Source organism: Musa acuminata, chromosome BXJ3-8, assembly GCF_036884655.1.
Source record: "Musa acuminata AAA Group cultivar baxijiao chromosome BXJ3-8, Cavendish_Baxijiao_AAA, whole genome shotgun sequence".
Taxonomy (NCBI): Eukaryota; Viridiplantae; Streptophyta; class Magnoliopsida; order Zingiberales; family Musaceae; genus Musa; species Musa acuminata.
Window position 1 is genome coordinate 8,494,536 of NC_088356.1, and position 22,090 is coordinate 8,516,625.

At 45.4% G+C, this 22,090-nt stretch overlaps 3 protein-coding genes across 4 annotated transcripts; all 3 read right to left on the bottom strand.

The window, feature by feature from the left end:
- Positions 1 to 1,005: 1,005 nt before the first annotated feature.
- On the bottom strand, positions 1,006 to 4,766 carry LOC135583129 (trihelix transcription factor GTL1-like). Of its 2 annotated transcripts, none has more exons than XM_065165196.1 (3): positions 4,188 to 4,766; positions 1,900 to 3,415; positions 1,006 to 1,821 (listed from the first exon to the last, which is right to left on the bottom strand). In XM_065165196.1, the coding sequence occupies exons 1-3, from the start codon at positions 4,580 to 4,582 to the stop codon at positions 1,810 to 1,812; spliced, it is 1,923 nt and encodes a 640-aa protein (XP_065021268.1). In that variant the 5' UTR covers positions 4,583 to 4,766; the 3' UTR covers positions 1,006 to 1,809. The 2 variants fall into 2 exon arrangements, with proteins under 2 accessions (XP_065021268.1, XP_065021267.1); XM_065165195.1 differs by having other exon boundaries at positions 1,006 to 1,825; positions 4,188 to 4,754.
- Positions 4,767 to 13,498: 8,732 nt separating this feature from the next.
- LOC135644367 (uncharacterized) lies at positions 13,499 to 15,905 on the bottom strand. The gene is made up of 3 exons (XM_065161876.1): positions 14,872 to 15,905; positions 13,905 to 14,456; positions 13,499 to 13,808 (listed from the first exon to the last, which is right to left on the bottom strand). Exons 1-3 carry the CDS (start codon positions 15,784 to 15,786, stop codon positions 13,698 to 13,700), a joined length of 1,578 nt encoding a protein of 525 aa, XP_065017948.1. The 5' UTR covers positions 15,787 to 15,905; the 3' UTR covers positions 13,499 to 13,697.
- Positions 15,906 to 16,672: 767 nt separating this feature from the next.
- LOC135645817 (methionine gamma-lyase-like) lies at positions 16,673 to 18,878 on the bottom strand. Its single transcript, XM_065164595.1, has 2 exons — positions 17,945 to 18,878; positions 16,673 to 17,384 (listed from the first exon to the last, which is right to left on the bottom strand). The coding sequence occupies exons 1-2, from the start codon at positions 18,729 to 18,731 to the stop codon at positions 16,789 to 16,791; spliced, it is 1,383 nt and encodes a 460-aa protein (XP_065020667.1). The 5' UTR covers positions 18,732 to 18,878; the 3' UTR covers positions 16,673 to 16,788.
- Between the last annotated feature and the right edge of the window lie 3,212 nt (positions 18,879 to 22,090).

The following is a 22,090-nucleotide window of genomic DNA, read 5'->3' on the forward strand; positions in this document are numbered from 1 at the left end:
TCTTTACGGACGGATACAAAATCGTTTTAATCTATTTCTTTTGTGATTCCATCGTTCATTCCTGTGATGGAAGAAGGCTGGTTCTTTCTGTCTGCAACTACAAATGTCTGCGGAGAGAAGTCACAGAAGAAAGCAAACATGGATTTAGTCGTACAACTATAATTATTATTCAGAAATATTCAGAAAGAAATCAAACGTGACATTAAATATTTCAAATCGTCAATCCAATTACAACATATACAAAATTACAAGTGAGTTCTTTTATATTTATATAATATATATATAATAAAATGGTGAATAATTAAAGTATATTAATTAATATCTTCGAAACTTGATGGAATAGTTTGACATTTAGGTCTATCTATCCAATATATTTTTAATCGAATCAGACAATAGATGACAACATATGCCTCATTACAAGTATCTTATTTCGATCAACAGATGAGAATAAGACGGCGGTAATCTCTCTCTCTCTCTCTCTCTCTCTCTCTACTTTGATTCCCCCATCATTTCACCGTGGAGACGGGGGGCGGGGAGTGCAAAATGATAAGGGTAGGCCGGGGCGGGGGCCCCAACGTGACCACATTGTCGCCGCATGGGCATGCATGCACATGCTCACCACATCAGCCTTGCAGCGACAACGGCGTCCTTCGTACGTTTTTGATGCGCACGGCGCAGCGCTGAGCGGAGATTATTCCTAAGAGCAGTCGCCGTCTAATCAGCGAGGCCACCACCGGTACGTGACCTCACGCTCTTCCTTTCCCCCTCCCCTCCCCCCGCTCATTCTTTTACCGCTTTGTTACCATGCGCATGCGTCGCCGCCTCTGCTGCCGCTGCCACGAAGCAGAGAGCCGATCGAGAGAGGACGAGGATGGGCGTCACCACCGGCGTCGGCAGTCCCCCTGCAGCCTCCACGTTCGCACGTTGTTGGGATGACAAGGCTTAATTGCGGAAACAATCGATCGATACCGAATAATAATGCCAAAAAAGAAGAGCAAATGAATGTACATCTCAACAGTGCATCATTCATCAACTTAAACCTCGACTGACAGATGATCGATCGTCAGTAAAGAAGGGTTAAAAGAGAAGGAAAGCCACAAATAAAGTGCCGCACCAAACAACAGCCCCCCACATCGGGCACGGTAGCCATACAGCACAAGATTTAGATGCAGTGGCGGTGTATTTGTACATGCCGGCCGGAGACCAAATGCCTCTTGTAGGAGATTATTACCATGTCCACCACCCTCCTCCTCCGGTTGCCCCGAAGGGGGAGCTCTTATTATTCCACAATAAATCATCGCCTTATATATCTGTTTTGTCGACACCTATGACACCACTAGAGTAACGATGTAGAAGAAGAAGAAGAAGAAGAAGAAGAAGAAGAAGAAGAAGAAGAAGAAGAAGAGGTAATGTTTGTGATGTTAACGATGAAGATGATCCACGACGCGAAGGTGGACGAGGTGGGATAGGAATGGAAATGGGGGTGTTGGGACGTGGATGTGGTGTTGGCAACCAAAGGTATACATATGGTACAAGGAAGAAGGGAGAGAAGTGGCGGAGATACCCCGATTCACTGAACTATAGCCAAGAAGGAACCTGGCGCAGTCGCGGTGGTCGATGAGTTGCCGCTGCCGCCGCTCACATTCTGCCGCTGGAACTGTATCTTGTACTGCATCTTTCTGTCCTCGTCATCGTCATTGTCGTCGTCGTCGTCGTCGTCCTCGTCCTCCAGGTTATCGCTGTCGGGCTCGTCGATCTTGTCGTAGTCGCCCATCACCGGCTGATGTCGCCTTTGGTCCATCAGCTCCTTCACAATGTCTTCTGGCTTCAAATGCAACGATCTGATTGGATCACGAGTACATGAGCAGTAATCGGTGAGAGCAACTGAGCCGTGCTTACCTTCTTCATCCCTTCATCAAAGAAGCTGGGCTGAGGTCCGCCGTTGCTCGTCTGCGCACAGATGCCGGCGGGACCTCCTCCGGCCTCAGCATTCCCACCATTTCCGTTACCGTTGTCGTTGCCGCTCTTGCCGGGGGCCTCGGCCGGAGGCTGCTGCCGGTGCTGTTCTTCGGACGTCGGGCTGCGATTGGCTTCTTGCTCTTGCTGCTGTGGAATTCCCACGGTGATGCTGCCACCGCCGCCGCTGCCGCTGCTGCTACCGAACAGTTTCTTGCGATAGAGAGCGTCCAATTGGTGGAAGTAAGGGCAGGTCTTGGAGTCCTCGGGCCGATTCTTGCTGCTCTCCTTCACCTTCTTGAAGTACTTGTTGATGTTCTCCCACTTCTCCTTGCATCTCTTGGCGTTCCGGTTGTAGCCGAGCCGCCGCATTCCCGCGGAGATCTCCTCCCAGAGGGGACCCTTAGGCCCGGCCTCTTGGTACCTCGAATCCAGCCCGCTCCGTAGCTTGATTAGAGCATGGACCTCCGCCTTGGGCCACCTCGAGGACGATGGCGGCTCGAAGCCCCCGCCGCCGACGCCCTCCTGAGGCTCTGAGCTGATCGGCACCAACTGTGTCGCCGATGAAGACTGATGCCGCGCGACGTCGGTGACTTGCGTGTGATGCTGTGGCTTCGACGGTGGCTGCTGCTGCTGAGGCGGAGTGTACGACGACTGAGGAAGCGGTGCGATGGAGGTGGCCGGCATGGCGGGCAATGGGATCGTCTGGCCGCTGATCTTTTGAAGATAGGAAATGACGGCGGTGTCTCGGGACGCCGCCACGGCGCGCTCTTGGACCAGCAGCTCCTGTTCCCGGCTGAGCCGCGACATCTCCTGCAGCCGCCATGCCTCCTCTCGTTTCATCCGGTCCTGCTCTCTTTTCTCGATCGCCTCCAGGAAACGCTGCTGCATGGCCTCCTGCCGCTCCATCACCTGTTGCATCAGCCCCTCGAAGAAGGCCATCATCCGCCGTCTAGAGCGCGAGCCCCCGCGGCGCTTCCGCTTCCGCCCTTCCCGGCTTCCGCCGGCCACTTGGGTCTCCTCATCGTCCGACTCCGACGACGAAGAAGAGGAAGAATTTGAGGAGAAGCTGATTCCACCTGCAGCGGCGGCGGCGGCGGCCGAGCTCGAGATTCCTCGTGGGCCAAACTCGAGGGCGACCCTAGCCGGCATGGCGACTGGTGATGGGGCCGGGGCGGTGATGGGCGACGACTGAATTCTATCTGCCGGTGGGCCCGCCGTGCCCGTTGCGAAACTAAATGTGGTAGGCGAGGCAGCCGCAAGGGGCGTTGCGGCGGTCGTGTTGGCGCCGCCTCCGCCGCTGCCGTGGAGGGCCTCGAGCTGGCTGAAGAAGCGGTAGGCCTTGCCGTCCTGGCGGCCAGCTCGGCCTTCCTTGGTGCGCTTGTAGTATTTGTGCACGTTCTCGAACTTCTCCTTGCACTTCTTTGCGGTCCTCTTGTAGCCCAACTCCGCTAACTTCCTGCTCACCGCCACCACCATTACTCAAGAAGAAGAAGAAGAAGAAGAAGAACTTGAATGCCATGGACCAAACACACAGGAAAAAATAGAGATAGATATGCCGGCCTCCATCCACACAAATGGCATCTACTCCGAATCATATGCTGACTACGACCTAAATCAATAAATAAAAATCAAGGTTGGGGGAACGACACTAAAACTAAAAGAAAGAATGCGCCTCGATGGCTGCATTGACGGCAACGCATGCGCGGTTGTGTCTTACAAAGCATCCTCGGTTGTCTTAAAGCCTTTGGTTGGGATCGGTGTAGCGGTGGCATCTTTCATGGATTTCAGGGAAGAGACAATTGTAAACGGAAAGAAAAGGAGAGCGCAGGATCTGAGAGAAGAGAGATGGGAAGATATCCTCCCTCTCTCTCTCTCTCTCTCTCTCTTTCTCTATCTCATTTATGCTTTCTTCTTCTGCTTCTTGACAGAAGTTGAACCTCTCTCTCTCCGTCACTGCTGCAGCTGCAGTGGAGTCCGTGGTACGATTCCAAGAACAGATCGTCCGTTAGCTGTCTCGGAGAAAGACTCGGAGCGGTTTGGTTTTTCTTAACACGCCGCCGCCGCCGCAGCAGCAGCAGCAGCAGGAGGTGGTGAAGTAGAGATCCCAAGGAAACTGTTAACCAGTCTCCTTTCGTATCACAATTATAGCAACACAGGTCCGGGATGAGAGGGAAGGGAAGGTGGGCGAAAGAAGGAGCTTTAGGCTCCACATTTGGGTTGGGTTTTACCTGGAGACCTCTTCCCAGAGCGGGCCTTTAAAGGTGGCGTCCCGGAAGGCGGCGTCCATGTCGGAGCGGATCTTCAGCAGCGCCAGCGTCTCCTGCCTCGGCCAGCGGTTGCCGGGCGCGCCGCCGCGCTCGGCCTCCTCGCCCGCCCCGAGGGCCTCGTCGTCCGGGAATCCGCCTCCCATGGCGGGGCCCAGCTCGTCGAATCCGGCTGCAGGAGCTGCCGTGGCCGGTGGCCGGCTGCTGATGGGGGAGGCGGCCTCCGCCAGCTCCGACAACTGCGGCTGGAGGACGTGAGCTCGCGCAGCGGCCCCTGCGGCCGCGATCGTCGGCGTCTCCGATTGCGGCGGCGCCCCGAATTGCGACCCTCCCTGCTGCTGCTGCTGCTGCTGCTGCATGGCTCTGCAGATTGTGATCCTTTTGAGCTCTTAACAACAGTTCAGGGCGGTTAGAACCAGTTGTTGTATCACTAGTAACGGAACTCGATTCCCTCTCTTCCCTTCCTTCCGCAGTGGGGGGTGAGAGAGAGAGAGAGATGGGGGATTGGAGGAATCAGAAATCGGAAAAGGAAATCAGTACATGGTGAAAAATAATAATAATAATAATAATAATAATAAAAAGATGGGAGCACAGACAACTGGAAAGAGAAGAAAGAGAGTAGTAGGCATTGGATAGAAAGCATGGTGACTAAAAACCCCCAATTATTCCTTATAAGTCTATCATACCGGCGAAAGAATAATACGTGTTCCAAATATCTGATAGTAAACAATGGGTTACTGCCCTGCCAACACGACCAGCTGTTGGGAACATTAATTATATGGTTACGGCACGGCACGCGGTAGTCTCCTTCTCCTTTCATACCTCCACCTGACTACTGTTTGACATGGACTTGGGTCCCACTCCTCCATTGTTCGTGAATTTTCGTCTATTTACGTGATTCAAACGCGTTTGTTTCGCACCTCACAGCTCGCAAATACATTTCCCAAACCAAACATAAAAGTATACGAAGAAATATATATATATATATATAATCATTTTTTAATAATATTTTTAATAGTATCAGAATAAACATTTAAAAAATAGAGAAAAAAAAAGGGATAGATGATTGGGGGTATTCTAATCATTTATAAAATTCTAAAAAACGATTGATACTTTTCCAGAAAAAAAAGGGTTTTTTCAGAAATTAGGTCAAAAAAATCAAATCCTGAAAGGGATGAAAAAAAATATTAGATTGGGAGACAAGAACACATTGTTACAGCTGTCTAATGGGTCCCACCGGAGAGGGCTAGAACGTGACGGGCGAGTATCGCGGATCCCACAGAAACCCTCCCCCTACAAAATATAACCCTACACATCCTGTCATGTTACCATTCTCTCTCTCTCTCTCTCTCTGATTAAGCCAGCTAATACCAGCCGTTCTTTATGGCCAATCGTAGAGAGAGAGAGAGAGAGAGAGAGAGAGAGAGAGAGGGGAAGAAATAAGACCAAAGCCTAAACGGCTACCACAAGGATTCTGTGGATACCGTAAGATGTAGGAGGAGGGCCGACTAATAGCTTATATTCTAATACGTACGCATACGTAAGAAAGCCGAGTAGAAGAACTCAGGGGGAATCTCTCGTTCATGTGATACCCCAATATGATAACGATTGAAGACGACGCGAAATTATTAGCTCCAACAAGAAAACAACCGAGACTGTGCGGTGGCTAATTTCAAGTCTCATGTTAAGACGTCCATTTCCGGGTTTACTGCTACTTAACGTGGTGGGAGGGAGGGAGGGAGGGAGGGGTAGCGATTGAGTTATTAGGGGTGGGACCCCCCCCTCCCCCTAATAATTCGTCTTAATTTTCCCACGTAATTATTTTATCCCCGTCCAACAATAATTCACTTACCCCAATTGGATCCCTTGGCGTGGACTCGAGCGATAGGACTGCCACCCATGTGGGCATCGGTACTAATACACTCACTTATGCTGAGGAGTCGAATCACAGGCGATTTAACAGAGAGAAGAGACGAAGAGGGAGTACTGCTACGCAACAAAGCGTTGCGTGATGGGATGGCGCAGAGCCGATCTACGGCACTTGGAATTAATGGTGCGCCGCATGATTTGTCACGGCGTCGATCGACACGCCCACCGTCGGATCTCGATCGGAGGGCGGCGTCGGGGGACCGACGGCGTGGCGATGGGCCCATCATGTGACCGATGGGCCGGGTCGTAAATATTAGGGCGATGGAATGGGATGCGATGCGATGCCATGCGATGGCGCACGGGACCACGGAGTAAAGGCTTCTCCCCTCGCCCGTATGGAATTCGATGGCAAAGGAAGGGGAGGGGGGGGCCATCGGCACCTAAATATGAACAAGAATCAATGTATCAATGTGCGGGTAGGGCATCGAGATTATGACGAGTTGGCATGTTTCGGCCCGGAACAATCCGGCACGTGCGAACGTGGTCCCACAATAAGGGTGAATTTTCGACGATAAAACACCTCTTTATCTCTTTTTGGGTCTTTTTTTTTTCCAAATAAATATATTTAATTTTTAGAATTCTCAAACAACATTCTTTGTTTTAACCTATGATCTGAAATGCCTATCTATCTTTCCAAAATAAAAAATAATCGAAAATTCGGTGCATGGGATAGATGGAACACCGTGCGTCGCAGGGCACCAAGAGTCGAGACAGACGACTCGGCTTTTGACGAGCTCAGGAGAGGTTTTGTCGGCCAGCAAATCTGTGAAGTCCGATAACAACCAAGGGAGGTGGGAAAGACAATGAGCTCTGAGAGAGAGAGAGAGAGAGAGAGTCCAAATACCGTTGCAAAGAGTCTCAATCATTTGAAGGTGAAAACAATGGAGAAGGATAAAAGTAAAAGTGGAGGGGGGGGGGGAAGGGGAGGGAATAAGGTAAAAGGCAGGAAGGATTAAAGTTGGATGGCACACAACCCCAAAATTTCAAAGTGGCTGACACCATCATGTCACAAAAATACCTTTTCTTTCCTACCATTACTGTCAGGATAAAGTAGTCGATTATTACTCTTCACCTCACCATAAAAATTACATCAAAGATGGGATATTTTGGTGTGTGTGTGTGTGTGTGTTAGGTTTCCATCGCACGAGTATGTCAATGCGACGTGGCACGCAGTCGAACCATACGCTCATCCGATCTAAACATAATTTTCCTAATGTTACAGTAAAATTCACGACTTTTTTCCATTTAAATTTGGTCAGCCAAAGAAAGATTATTCCACGACGACAACGACGTGAAACCGGATGCCTAAAGAAGAAAGCATATGGAACAGTAAACCCACGTAACATTTTAGGGAAATTGGTGATACATATATATATTTTTTGGGGTTGGAGAGAGTCGAGGAATAGGAGGTTTAAAGACCATGCACGTAGCCGACGCACCATCTTATAAAGGGAATTAATTCCTTAACCCCACTAAAGGAACATGGAGCATGTGATTTTGTCCGACCACAAGCCATATATCCTTCCTCTTCAAGTTGCTCCTCACTTTGCTCCTTCACCCTGTAATTTACTTGGATTTTTCCTTCCTTTTAAACTTTTTTTTTTTACTCTTGACTCTGATACCAATCAAACTACTTATAATATAAATTTTATGTACTTGTAATATAAAACGTCTAATTAAATTCAAAAACTTCAGTTATTTTCCAATCTCTCTCGTATTAATTATCTTAATATAAATAAAAAAAAAGGGTGCCGAATTGTCATTTCAGTGACAGGCACTGTGCAAATTTGGACGCACCTGATCGAGTACTCATCTGTTGTACGGAAAAGACTGCTTAGTGCGAGTACCTAAACGAACCCGGTTGGGTTTGGTCCACAGACAATGGCACGACCGGCACGGAACGGCGGCGCCTGACATCGCATTACTATCGACGTCCGCGGCCGCCGTCCATGTAGCTGAGCCAATCACTCGGTCAAAGGGCTTTGATGACGAGGAAATTAAAGAGGGCAGTTGGGGAGAAGGGGGGAGGGACGAAGAGCTCGAGCCGAGCGAGCAGTGGCAACGACTCGTACGCCCCACAGAGCATGGCTCCATGGCCGGGCGCGGGAGAGCATGACAGCGACGACGCGAGGCGTCAACGCGAGCTCTCTTTCTCGCCCTCATTGAATTGGTGGAAATGTTAGGTGGTAGGATCACAATTAAGCTTACCTTTTGGTACTTGCGATCCCGCACGGGTGGCTCATCGTCGGAAGCCTTGGCAGAGTTCGGAAACGGGCCTTCACATGCAGCAGCAGCAGCAACAGCGGCGGACCAGCTTTGCAGGCTCGTAATGGCGCAGCACGGCTCGTCTCTGCAAGCGGAAGTACATGTGTCAGGGTGAACCGCCAGTGAGGAGACTTGAATCGTAAGTTTCATGGGCTGCTGAGGTGCCTCAGGACACAGCAGCTCAATTTAAGATGGAAGTCCAGACATCCCATATCAGACATACATACTCTAAAGTTCGTAAAATTAAATGTGTACATGTCCCAAGACTTTAATCGATCAAATGACATAAGAAATGAGCATTGTGAAATAGATTTTGATTTGATATGACCAAACTTATTATTATGCTATCATAATTGATGACATTACCTAATTTGTGAACATCTCTACACTAGGTGATGGAAAAAATATCTAAGTGATTCCATCCATCAAACATATCTCAATGGCATCACAACTCAATAGTAACTTGAATTGGTGCATTTTTTTTTCTTCTTGGATAGAGACTAAGATGCCTCTGTTACATGTAGAATTAGAACAACCTCTAGCAAATATCTTGAAACATATGAACATTGCAAGTAAAGTGCAGGATAAAGCAAGTCACGTCAAAAGAATACATGACTTGTTTTAGTTCCAGCTGCTTACCAAGATATATATCATTAGCCATGCAGTTTTTGATCTTATTACGATATAGAATTAGACATCCATACAAGTACATGCATCATCAAATCCTCCAAGTAACACTGGTGACAAACTTAACAACATGAATAATCGAACAGTTCAGTAACAAAGGCAGAATAAAAAGTGATGCAGTTATGATAATTCTGAAGCTAAGGAGAAAATTATGCAGAAGGACCCATTTATAACCATAACCAGAAGGGCAAATGTATCATTTTTCATTTGAAAAAAAAAAAATTAGAACCTCCGATCACTTGAGAGTATAGCTGTGCCGAAGTTCACTATTTTAAGAATAATTCCAGATGTCCGAACATGCTAAATATAAAAGTCATCAAGCTTAAAAATATGGCAATGTAGGCATGAAGCAAAGACAACTTCACTTTATAACTGATTTGTCGATGAGAATATGATATGGGGATGCCATACTCTTTTAATCTATGTTGATTTCAAAGATCCAGATGATAAATTGAATCAATAAGAGTCAGAACAAAATAATCTGTAGAAGCAAATGTTCTTTAATTGGAAAAGGAACATATCTGATAATCTGTGCCATACAGGAAACCGTAGATGAGGCCCAATTACTTCTGCTTATGATGACCACCGAATAGTTGGACCAAAGTTCATCATGTCCAAGTGTTCGATGACCTACTTTGAGAATGCTTATGGGTAAACTGAGAATGCTGGATTGACAAATGGAACTCAAATAATCCAGGGAAAACCAACATTTAAGTAAATCAAAAGCTTGTAGATTCTCCAATTTGAAAACCTTGACACCATGACACATAAACACAGAAAAGGAAATATATGTGACAGCAATAAGTTCATGGCTATGCATGAATTAGAGGATATTTGGAGGTGATACCGACTACTTAAGCAAGCATCCCAAATTATCACAGAAAAGTCTCGACAGAATAGAAAAGAGAAAAGGTACAGCATGAGAGAAAAAAGTTCAAACGAAAGACCAACTCGTATATCTTCATTGTCCATAGTGAATGATCTAGTTATTTCCATACAATGGTCAGCCATACATAATATAATAGCCCCACCGTCATGCAAGCAGCAGACCGAACATGATGAGAAATGCTACATAGGTAACCCATCAGATAGACAAGAATAAGAATAAGTGACATGTGGGAGTCCTAAGGTACCACGGAACTTCCTGAAATCAGACATCTTTGCGAAAGAGATGCTTCAAGATATTAATAGCTAAAAGCTTAAACAATGGAGTAAAGCCAAATTCAAATGTGCACCTTCATTCAATTATATCTTGATTCAATGATAAAATAGGCTGTAATTAACAAGATATCTACAAAATTTCTAAAATTAGCAAGGTTCCAGTGGAAGTGGCAAAAGATGTCATTCGCCAAAAACTTATAAGAAAGAGATGAAGATGAGAACTAAAGAATCGATTGCCTTGGCACGATAAAGCTTTATATGATTATTAAGGTGGCATAACAATGGCACATACATGTCATATCATTAGGGGATCATTGCCTTGGAAAGCCATGGTCTCATTTAATCACTGAGAGTGGCGCTCAGGCATCAAAATTGCTAGGGTTTGGTGCCTTGCATGTGTGCACAATTGTAACAGACAGATGCCTCACCAGTATGTGCAGGTCAGATGGCCAATACATGATTTGGAGTTCTTGTTGTTCGATGATCTTCTTTCACATTTAAACCAATCAAACATGCGATACATGTGACATGATACCTTGTGCCTAAGGACATTCTGTTTAATGTACTTAACTTCCAGAGTTTGTCAACAATATGTGTATGAATGGTAAATTTGTTAGGCTCCACAAGGACATAAGAACCCAGTGGCAGTTATAGATTATAATTCATGATGTTTGTATCAAGGATTAGCATGCCACATACCATGCCCATGCCCATTGAATGATAACTTGATTGTGTTAGTGCACAAAATACAGCTATACTAGCATGATACTCAGGTAGGTGCATATTGAGTACATATAATTTGCAAGTTTTTATATAACCCTAAATATAAATCCAAAGAACACAGTACCAATTCAATTAGCTTATAGTTAATCATATATTAAATGGTATCAATAGATGAAATGGGCCTAATCATGATATTAACATGTCAATATGTTCCATATTGCAGCAACCACAACCAAGTAGCATTTTTTGCAAAAAGGTATGAAAGCACAACCATACTACAATGCCATCTAAAGTGACATGCCCGTAAAGAGAAAATATATATATCAAAAAGTGATTGCAGATTGGCCACAGTCCTGCCTCATTCTAAAAACCATGTCAGATATGATTCTAATTTTCTATTCAGGATTTTGTGTAGTAATGAAAATAGGGCATAGGTCAGTCAACTTCAACCAAAATTTAATTTTATCATAATAATAACTTTAATAGGCCTACCCCAATAGTTAATACATGTTATATACAGTAATGAATCTGATCAAACAGGAAACTAAATCAATAATACCTCACCTGTCTAATAAAAAGAACAAAGAAAAGAAAATGAAGAGGAAGACACATATTATAAGGGTTATCATGGTCCTGCAAGAATAGAAACAAAATGATCCATTTTATTTAAAGGTCCAGGCCCATGCAGCATGCCAGTCCCTGGTTTTCTAATAGCTTATAAACTTTCCATGCAGTTTAAAAGATTACAGAAATTTGAAGTTAGACATGTTCATTTCAGGAGAATTTACCTGTCCAGGAACACACATGATTAACTTCATTTATAAACATATATGCGATGTAAGTGATTCTCCCATTTTTGTAACCAAGTTATGCGTCAACCTGGCCCACATGCTTTTGGCCCCATTATTGATCATCTTTACTTCACTTTAAAACTACATAACAGTTTGTGTCCACCAAAAATAGTACTTTAAAACTATGACAAACATTTTCCAACAATCATTTTCTATTCGTGGTTTTTGTTGTTCCTTTTCTGAAACAAAAAAGCAATTGGACAAGGCTAGGACAAAGTCATCCAACAAATCCCACACTAATCACTTTAAGCAACTTCATTGTTCTCGGTTCCATCTTTTTGCCTCTTACATCAAACTCAAAACACAAGTATTATTACAAATTTATAATTGATTAAGCCCCATAAAAAAAATTGAGTGGACAACACCGTCCCTTTGCAACGACCTTCAACATAGAACAGATCTCAAGATTCACATCTAGGTTTTTCCTCTCACATACAAATTATACCTGTTTAGTTACGAATAGAGCCCATCAGAACTTTCTTATTATGATTGATTCCACATAAAAGATGAATTGTCCATCTCTAGTCACAAGCTACTTCTCATTTTAAATTAAGATATTATCAAGTAAGTCTATTGCTTACTATTGAAAAAGAATGTAAATTTGGTAATATTAATACGTATGTGCATTTGCAGAAGAGAGCTCAGAGACACAGCTCATGCCCTTGAGATTCATGAACTTGTATATCTTCTGATGAAAGTAAACCTCAAGTCAGGGATATGTATGTCAAAACCAAGAGAGTTAAGATAAACAGCCCATGCCCTTGAGATTCATTAACTCGTAGAGCTCCTGATGCAAGTAAAACTCAATTCGGATACATGTAAGTCAAAACCAAATAATGCTTATGCATTGTACAACACTTGTGATAGTCCAAGTATTAATGACTTCATTCCACGCCCAAAACATTTAATTATTCAAGAACTAGCCTAGACCAAATTGGGTGAAGGAACAACATCTACTTAATTAAACAATAACATCAAGTGTTTGGCAAAATCATCATGTCACAGAGTCAGCACATCATCAAAGGAACTCATTCAAAGTTACAAGTACAGAAGTAACATGTCATTCTTCGATATATTTGCGTCAAATTGTACGAAGATTATATACTCATTAAATATGCTTTCTCCTTCATGTACATGATAAATGTACACACTGAGTGAGGAAAGAAAATAACTCCTTTTGATATCTAGAATACAATATAGCATACCTGACACGGGGAAGTATGTAATTTCTTAGCAAATGGTATGTATTAAAAGGTGGAAAAGTGCATAAAGCTTCCATTGATCAAAGGTCTGGAACAGTCTATAATCTAGCATTATGCTCCTAGCAATTCAAGTGCAACTAACTAAAATAACTAAGAATAAACAAGAAGGGCCTATGGGGAGAATAGTTTCTACGGTTTCGTTGCAGCTTCACTACTCCACTATTCAAGGTTCAATTTATCACTTAATGACCCATAAGAGTATAAGAATCACTTTATGTTCGAGTATTCTCATTGTTATCTCCAGTAGAGAAAGAAAGCATCAAGCTACGGTGATCAAGAAGAGAAGAAAACCAAGATCCGTGTCTAATTATTGGGTTCAAAAATTAGATTGTCATGAGATGTTTTTTTAACATAATTCGAAGGCAAAAGATATACCCACACTGCTCAACCTCTGTTCTAGATTCTTAGAAAATGAGAAATAACTCAATATAACTATGAAACCCTGCAAGGCCTACCTTTCAGAACGCCACCGTTCCATCTTCCGAGGAACATCTCCAAGCATGAAACAAAAAAGTTGAAGCATGGAGAAAATAGAGTTTTTTGCTCACAATAATCACCATCTGGTCAGATGATATACAACTTAATGCACCTTATAGTCAAAGGGAACCAGCAGCAGACCCCGAAGCTCCATGATCACACTGCCCAACTGCAATTTTCAGAGTCCCATAACGTCTTTGATTTAGTTTACAGCATAACCTTCTAGGCACCTGTACAGGAAAGAGAAAACAATCAACAATTTCAAGAAATGGTATATATCATTAGTCAAGGCCTAAAAGAAGCGCAATCAGAACTGGGAAACAAACCAAGTGCCAATTTTCGCTCAATGGAGTACCAAAGACTTGGATTTCATTCACGTCAGGTAGAGGAGGTGTTCGAGGAAAGCAGAATACTTTTTTTTTTAGATTGTCTCTCCCCTTAACTCGTCTATATGAACCCAGCGTAGTATTTCCATCCCTTTCAATATCTCTCAAGAAAAACAGAACTGGCTTCTTGCAAACAGACCTGTAGGTATCCCTTGTGTCAAAATCAAACTCATTCCTGTTGTTAAGCTTATTCCAAGCTATATAAGTCTGTTCAGAACGTTCCAGCTCTCGTGGAAGGACAATGGTTGGGAACACTTGGACAACGTAACCCAGAGAGACTGAGAATGTAAGCTTCCTCCTCTTGTCGTAACAAATTGACCGCTGCAAGAAACTCATAGGATCAGCCTTCATAGCCTTGGTGAAACGCTTCAGGCTTCCAAGAGTGCTCAAGCCAGGGTAGATGGGGTCAACGGCTTCAACATGGTGAATTGATACGAAAGGAGCAACAGGGTGAGCAGCCAAAAGACCATGGGCATTTCCCCTGATATCCCACTGAGACAACAACAGAAAGAAAAATAGAAATTGTGACATTGAACAGAATTAAAATGACATCAAAGCGGTAGAACTCATCACGCAATCATTCATATCAATCTTCATTACATAAGAGTATCAGCGAGTTGGTCAATTATGTGAAGAAAATTGGCCTCTGTATTAAATTTTAAAAGATGCAGAGCTCTAAAAATTGGAAGAGTAGAAACTTTTTATCATGAAATCAGTAACAATTTATTGATTCACCAAAAACATGGTAGAAAAAATTTAAAGCAAGAATAGGACAGTTGGCTACTACCATCAATTATGGATTCTGAAGAGGGACTCGCGAGCTCGGAGATGCATGCATGCAATAATGTATGTTGAATGAGCAAAAGGATTAGATACACGATAGAGATTTACCAACAAGTACACACACCTGGTGGAAACCGTACTCGCGACTTAGAGGGACTCCGAGCTCGGAGATGCATGCATGCAACCGGTCGTCGCTGCCGTACAGCTTTGGATACCTCTCGATGCACTCGTCCATCATCCCCGCGAGAACTACGGCAAGAGGATAGCTGATGGCGATCCCCCCGCCCCCGAATGCCATCGCGTGGCTGAAGTAGGTGTTGGCGGAGTGACTTTCCGATGGGCTCCCGACATACGCCATCTCGGTCCAATCGTACTTGGCGAGCACGGCGACGAGGTTATCAGGGCAGACGATGGTGTCGTCGTCCACGAGCACAAACCACCGGGAGCCGCGGTGGCCGAGTCGGAAGGTCTCGGAGAGGATGCGGGCGATGCGGAGGCCGGAGGGGTGGCCGGTGGGGTTGGTGTATCGGAACCGAGAGATGTCCTCGGAGACGCGGACGGGGGGGAGGGATCGGGCGAGGGAGGAGTTGCGGGGCGGGCGGGGCACGCGGTCGTCGAGCCAGACGTGGCCACGCATGGCGCCGGGCCGCCACCAGAGTCGGACGAACTCGCGGCGGCGCGGCCAGAGGTGAGCGGAGCCGCCGATGCCGAAGACGAGGTGGCGGAGGGAGAGCGGGCGGAGGCGGTTGGGAGGGCCAGTAGGGGGAGGGACTCGAGTGGAGGGGCCGGGCAGCGGGGGAGGAGAGGCCCGGCGGAAGGGGGAGGCGGAGGTCCGGATGTGGGCCCAATGGAGGCGGATAGAGGGAGAGGAGAAGACGAGGGAGAGCCAGGCGGAGGTGGCGAGGAGGAGGGCGACGACGGCAGCGGCGGATGCGGCGGCGCTTCCTCGGCGTTGGGTGCAGGGAAGGCAGTGGCGATGCGTGGAGGAGCAGGCGACGGGTGCGGGGATGCTCGCGCTCGTCGTCGTCGTCGTCGTCATCGGCGGCGGTGGCAACGGTCATTGGCTCGAGGAAAAGACAGGGTTATGATGGGGGCAGAGGAGGGGGCAAAAATTGGAAGGAAACCAAACCAACAGAGCGAGTGTGTGTGTGTGTGAGAGACGGAGAGGGGTGTGTCGCTCAACGTGTGTTCAAATTTCAAACGGGTCGTTCTTGGACGTCGCTTCGGGGTATGGGCCCTACAGAATCTGAGAGCTGGGCAAGGGTGCAAAAGTGGGTGTGTCGGTTGCGGCGTGGCTGCTCAGGACAGCGTCGTGCCATCGCCCCTTGCTCGTTGCTTGCAGGACGGGGCGGTCGATTCCGTTACTTCATGGAGAATAAGCTGACGTGATCCGAGTTGTTATGTTAGGTTGATCCGAAATCGAAAAGCTCGTCCACGTCAGAGATTTGACCCGTGGCATCGGATCGAATCGGACCCAATTCGAACTTGCATTCGGATCACACGGTCCCATCTTGCTGCCTCTACAGTTACCAATCATCCATTGTTTTTCCCTCTTTTTCTCATCAGTTCATTGTGTAGTTCTATTCTCTCAGATCCTTGCCAGGTTATTGTTCTTTTGTACACCGTTAAAGTCCGTTATTCCAGAATTTATAGCTTATTTTGCCACAATTATGGCGTTATTTCCGAGAATTATTGACATATAATGGCGAGAAGAACATTAGCGTGTTATGTAACGGTTCTTATATTACTCTTGCAGATAAATGAATTTGTAATAATAATTCCTACCGTATTTGTTCCCGTAACATGTTTTCTTTGGATCCTGTGTTTTAGGAACTCGGACGGTGATAGCGGTGTCACATGGATCATTGGGGATTGAGCCACTCGTCGCAGGCATTCAATTGAGAAGGACAATAGGATGCGGTGCATACGCAGATAAAACGCAGCTTATATTTTATTCAGTCAAGTTAAAAAGTAGCTACACGGAGCGCACTACACGGTGGTCGTGTGGAAACCGTCATCACACACACAGCTCGCAATACGTTTAGAGTAGAAGGGCCGGTTGCTGCTTGTGGGAGGAGGGAGGGGGGTGGAGGAGCGCGAGGGCCCTCTCGAACTGGCTCCACCTCTGCTCCAGCGTGCCGCTGTAGCCAACGGACAAACGGACGAGGCCGGGGGAGATGCCGGCCCGGGTCTTCTCCTCGGGGCTCATCTCGCTGCTGGTGCTGCTGCCGGAGCAGGACATGAGGGTCTCGTAGTATCCCAAGCTGACGGCCATGAGGCCGAACTGGGTGGTGTTCTGGAGGTGGTGCATCAGCTTGTTGGCCCGCTCCTCGGTGCCCATGTCCACGCAGAGCATGCCGCCGAAGCCGTATCCGGGGTTGGAGATCGAGGCGAGCAGGTCGTGGTGGGGGTGGTCGTCCAGCCCCGGGTAGATAACCTTGAGCCCCGCCTTCCTCATCCGGGTGGCGTACTCCAGCGCGCGGTGACAGTGCTCCTTCATCCGCAGCGACAGGTGCGGCAGCCGCTCCGAGATCTCGAACGCCACCTTGGCGTTCATGGTCGGCCCCAGCAGCATAAGGGCCCCCTGGTGCAGGTCCATCATCGAGTTCACCAGGCTCGCCGGTCCGCAGATCGCACCTGAAATGAAATGCCAGCTTCAGACCCGGTTCACAAAACAGACACGACGAGCAGTCGTCCTGTCAACGTCCACGTAGCTTTGCTCAGCCTACATGGACCGTCCGCCAGGGATGAGGACAACCGCGTCCAGCCAAACGCACGCGGGACACGTGCAAAGGCGGGACACGTCCACCGATTCACATGAGTCACGAGCACTGGACGCACTGTGTCCACGTACCACCTACTTCGAGGGAGGTCCCTTCGCCCATGCCGTCATCCCATCTTCTCTTTTTTTTACGAATATTCGATCAAAATTATTTTTTATTATTTATTTCTTATTTAAAAATGCAAGAAGTTTGCGTATCCCAACATATGGGAATATATATATATATATATATATATATATATATATATATATATATATATATATATATATATATATATATAATTCCTTGTAACCGTCACTAAAACTCCTATAGAAGCGGCGTGCAATATTGTGATGAATAATAACAAAAGTAACTGATCCAACAGCTGGAAAAGAGAAGCGATCGGCGGGGGGGGGGGGGGGGGGGGGCGGTTACCTGCGATGATGTCAGCGCCACCGCTGATGAACTTGGAGACGCTGTGGACGACGACGTCGGCACCGAGCCTCGCAGGCGACACGACCATGGGAGCGAAGGTGTTGTCCACGACCAGCATCGTTCCCTTCTCCCTCGCAATCGCGCTCAGCCGCGGCACATCGGCCACGGCCAGCGTCGGATTGGCCACGGTCTCGACGTACAGGACCTTGGTTTCCCCTTCCTTAACCGCCGCCCTCACCGCGTCGAGGTCGTCGATGTCGACGAAGGTGGTGCGGATTCCGCAGGACCGGGGGAGGAAGTGCGAGAGGAGGGCGTGGGTGCCGCCGTAGAGGCATCGGGAGGCAACCACGTGACCGCCGGCGCCGCAGATCTGGATGAGGACGGATGAGATAGCGGACATACCGCTGGCGGTGCAGTAGGCGGCCTCGGTGCCCTCGACGGCGGCCATCTGGCGGCCGAGGTTGAGAACGGTTGGGTTGAAGTGCCGGCTGTAGATGTAGAAGTCGCGGTCGGGTCCGAGCTCACCCGAGAACATGCGCCGCATGGTCTCCGCCTCCATCACAGTGAACGTCGCCGACGCCTCGATCGACATGTTCACCCCGCCGTGCTCACCGAACTCGTGACGCGCGTTCGCCAGGGCCACAGCGGGGTCTCCGACCCCGCTGCCACGGGCCTTCTTGGCGGCTGGTGCCACCGCCCACTTTTTGTCGGACCCACCGTCTTTGTCCTCCTCACGGCTAGTGCTCTTGGGGTTCGAGAAGGCCGGCGATGGGATCGTCTCCGCCATTATTCCTCTTCTCTCCTAATTCCTCGGGGATTTTGGTGGATGAGCCGACGAGGACGACGAAGGGGATAATTATAGAAGAACCGCGTTAAGATGCTCCGCGGAGGAACTCCAGTTAGGTATACCGGACGAATGAATGAGACGGGACTGACTACGCAAACGCAGGAGCGTCCAATGAATCGGGTCACGTTTCGTGAGAGCGGAGAGGAGGAGAGGTCAAGAAAGCAAGCCCTAGACGGGGCCGGCGGAAACGAGAGGCTCAAAGCCCTGTCACTTGTTCGAGGTGCCGTATGTCATTTGCGAAACGTAGATGCATTCATTATCAATATCTTTATTATTATTATTATTATTGATAAGAGGACGCGAAACATGTGCTTCGCAAGGGAGGAGATGTCTTCTTCGAACAGCTCGCGTGGTGTCACCGGATGCATCCTGAAGGCTCGAGAAGGACCCACGGAGTGAACCCTATGGTACGAGAAGGAATCTCTCTCGGCATTAAAGGTTAGATTGACAGCATCTTATTATTATCTTTATAGATACGATCATAGTGGTTAGAAATAGATGGAAATAGAGTCGGGTGAAGATAGTAAGTAATACGAGAGGATGGATAACCCCTTTGGAAAGGATTGAGAAAGGAAACCGCCTTCTTTGCTTATTAATATGAGTCCCGATAAGAGCGCGCCTCTTGTGGCACTCGATTTGTTTGCGTCTGTGATAGGGGAAGAAAAATGGCACGAGGCAGAAAAGGTGATCCAACGTCGTCATCCACGAAAGCTAAGCCTCGACTTACATTATGTATTATGGTGCACGGACTCGTTGACTACGTCAAAAGAGGACAATAAATTATTTTAGTATAACAAAATATAAAAATTCTGAAGAGCTTCTTTTAATATTTAAATTTATTATGATTCAATAATAGTTAATCGATGAGATAAAGAGAGAAAGGGGGGATGGTAACTTTTTTTGTGGAATCGTAGGCGTTGGAGGTGATGCTTATCCGATTCCCGGAGTTGTAGAGGAAGCTTCCACTGGAGTCGCTATGCTCAAGTCTTCGTCGCCTCGGTGCTGTGAAATTTCTGGAGTCGCTGTGCTCAAGTCTTCGTCGCCGCGGTTGCCTTATCAATACACTTTTTTTAGCCACTTGTGGGGGTCTTTCTAAGAAGAAGAAAAGACATTGATTTATTATTATTATTATTATTATTATTATTATTATTATTATATATATATATATATATATATATATATATATATATATATATCTACTGTGATGCATTAATATGTAGTTGGAGAAAGAGACGTGAATGAATGCCCAATTATGAAATACTCTGAGTATTTAGAAAATAAAAAAAAATTATATTTTAAATATATGTGGATGTAAGTTTTGTTTAGTAAAATTATATTTTAAAAATATATTAAAGATTTTCATGATAAATTTATTCTTCTAGTATTTTTTATATTTATTCAAACATGAGGTACGTGTTGATCCACTGTGAGGCATTAAAGTATAAGTAAGGTTATGCTTGGAAATATATTTATATTTTTAATATATAGTTGGAGAAAGAGGCTTGAATGAATATGTCATTATATAATAGTTTGAGTATTTGATAAATAAAAAATATTATATATATATATATATATGTAAATTTTGTTTGGTAAAATTATATTTCAAAAGTCTATTGAGTGTGTAATTATAGAGTACTTTGGATTGTTTGATAAATAAGAAAACTATATTGAGTGTGTAGTTATGAAATGTTTGAAGTGTTTGATAAATAAGAAACATTGTCGTTTATATATGCATTGACGTAAATTTTATTTGATGAAAATATATTTCAAAAATATCTTGAATATTTTTGTGATAAATTTATTCTTCTAATATTTATTCAAGAGTAAATATATATTTATTTAAATTAAAAAAGTAAAGAAAAAATGTATATAATCTTATAAAAAATTTCATATGACATAGGTATATAACAAATACAAAATATAATTATATAATCATATTGAATCTCGAATTTTGATGCTAAAATCAATTGTTAATGTTTATGATTTGTTTTGTGTTTTGAGTGACGTAAGAAGCTTTGATCGAGAAGAGACAATTAAAGCAGGAAAATCATGTTGGGCTAGAGAAAAAACATGTCAGAAGATTGGACGTCAAGCCGAATGATCGGTCGACGTATCGATAGAATGCTTCAGGGCACGGGTTCAGGCATCAGGCCAAGAAGAGCGAAAATTACGCCAAGGAAATCGGAGTTACAGAGGTCAACTGGTCGATTGGGCTATAGATTGCAAAAGAGGATGATGCGTTGAAGAATCGGACAAAATCGATGAATCAATGACATGACGGATAATATTTGATTAGCTTTGTAATAATTATTTAGATCAAAATAGGTTTTAAGTGTGCAGGATTAACTACGATAGCGATCAAAGCATAAAAACATCTCGTTCTTGACTCTGGGACTTCGTTGGAAGTTCGAGAGTTCGTCGGAAGTTCTATCGGAATTGACCGGGAAGTCTAGGACCTTGCCAGAGAAGCTCGTATGAACTCGCCAAAAAGATCATCGTGAAGTCTAGAAGCGTGTCGGGAGTCCATTGGAACATTATCGAGAGATCATTGGAAGATTATCGGAAGCTCGCAGGAAGAAACTTAGACCTATCAGACTTATTTAGCTTAGTAAATATGCCTTAAAATTCATAGTTAGCACATAATTGGGTTGGAATTAGGCAAACTCAATTAGAGGCCAATCAGGCCTAAGTTTGGGCTATGTTAGGCCAAGTGAAATACTTAAACAGTGACCCAACATGTGGAACCATCGATCCCAGACTCAATCTCCGAGACTATCAAGTGGTGGTACCGCCTAGACACACTCCCAAGCGATGGTACCACCCAGTGTTAGTGCCGCAGGCCATGGTACCGCTAGTACCCGGAAAACTCAAGATGAGACCTTTTTTGACTCAAATTTTGAAGTCATTTTAAGTCTATAAATACCCCAACTATTCCTGCATGGAGCAACAAGAATTGAGCACGAAATCGAGTTAAAAAAAGGGAAAGAATACTTGAAAAAAAATTAGGAAACTCTTTTAGGATTTAGGATCACTTCTTTGTAATATTTAGAAGTTCATCTAAAGGGAGAAGTGAGGTCTAAGAAAAAGAGGCTTGTAAGGGTTGTCTCCTAAACCTGTGAAAAGGAAATATAGTGTAAAAGGGTGGTTGATCTTCGCTTATCGAAAGAAAATCATTAGTAGATGTCAATGGCTTCGGTGGAAGAGGAATCGGGAATGGATGTAGGTCACGACGACCGAACCACTATAAATCGGTTTACATTTTTATTCTGTTTTTAATTCTCATATTGCAAACTGATTTA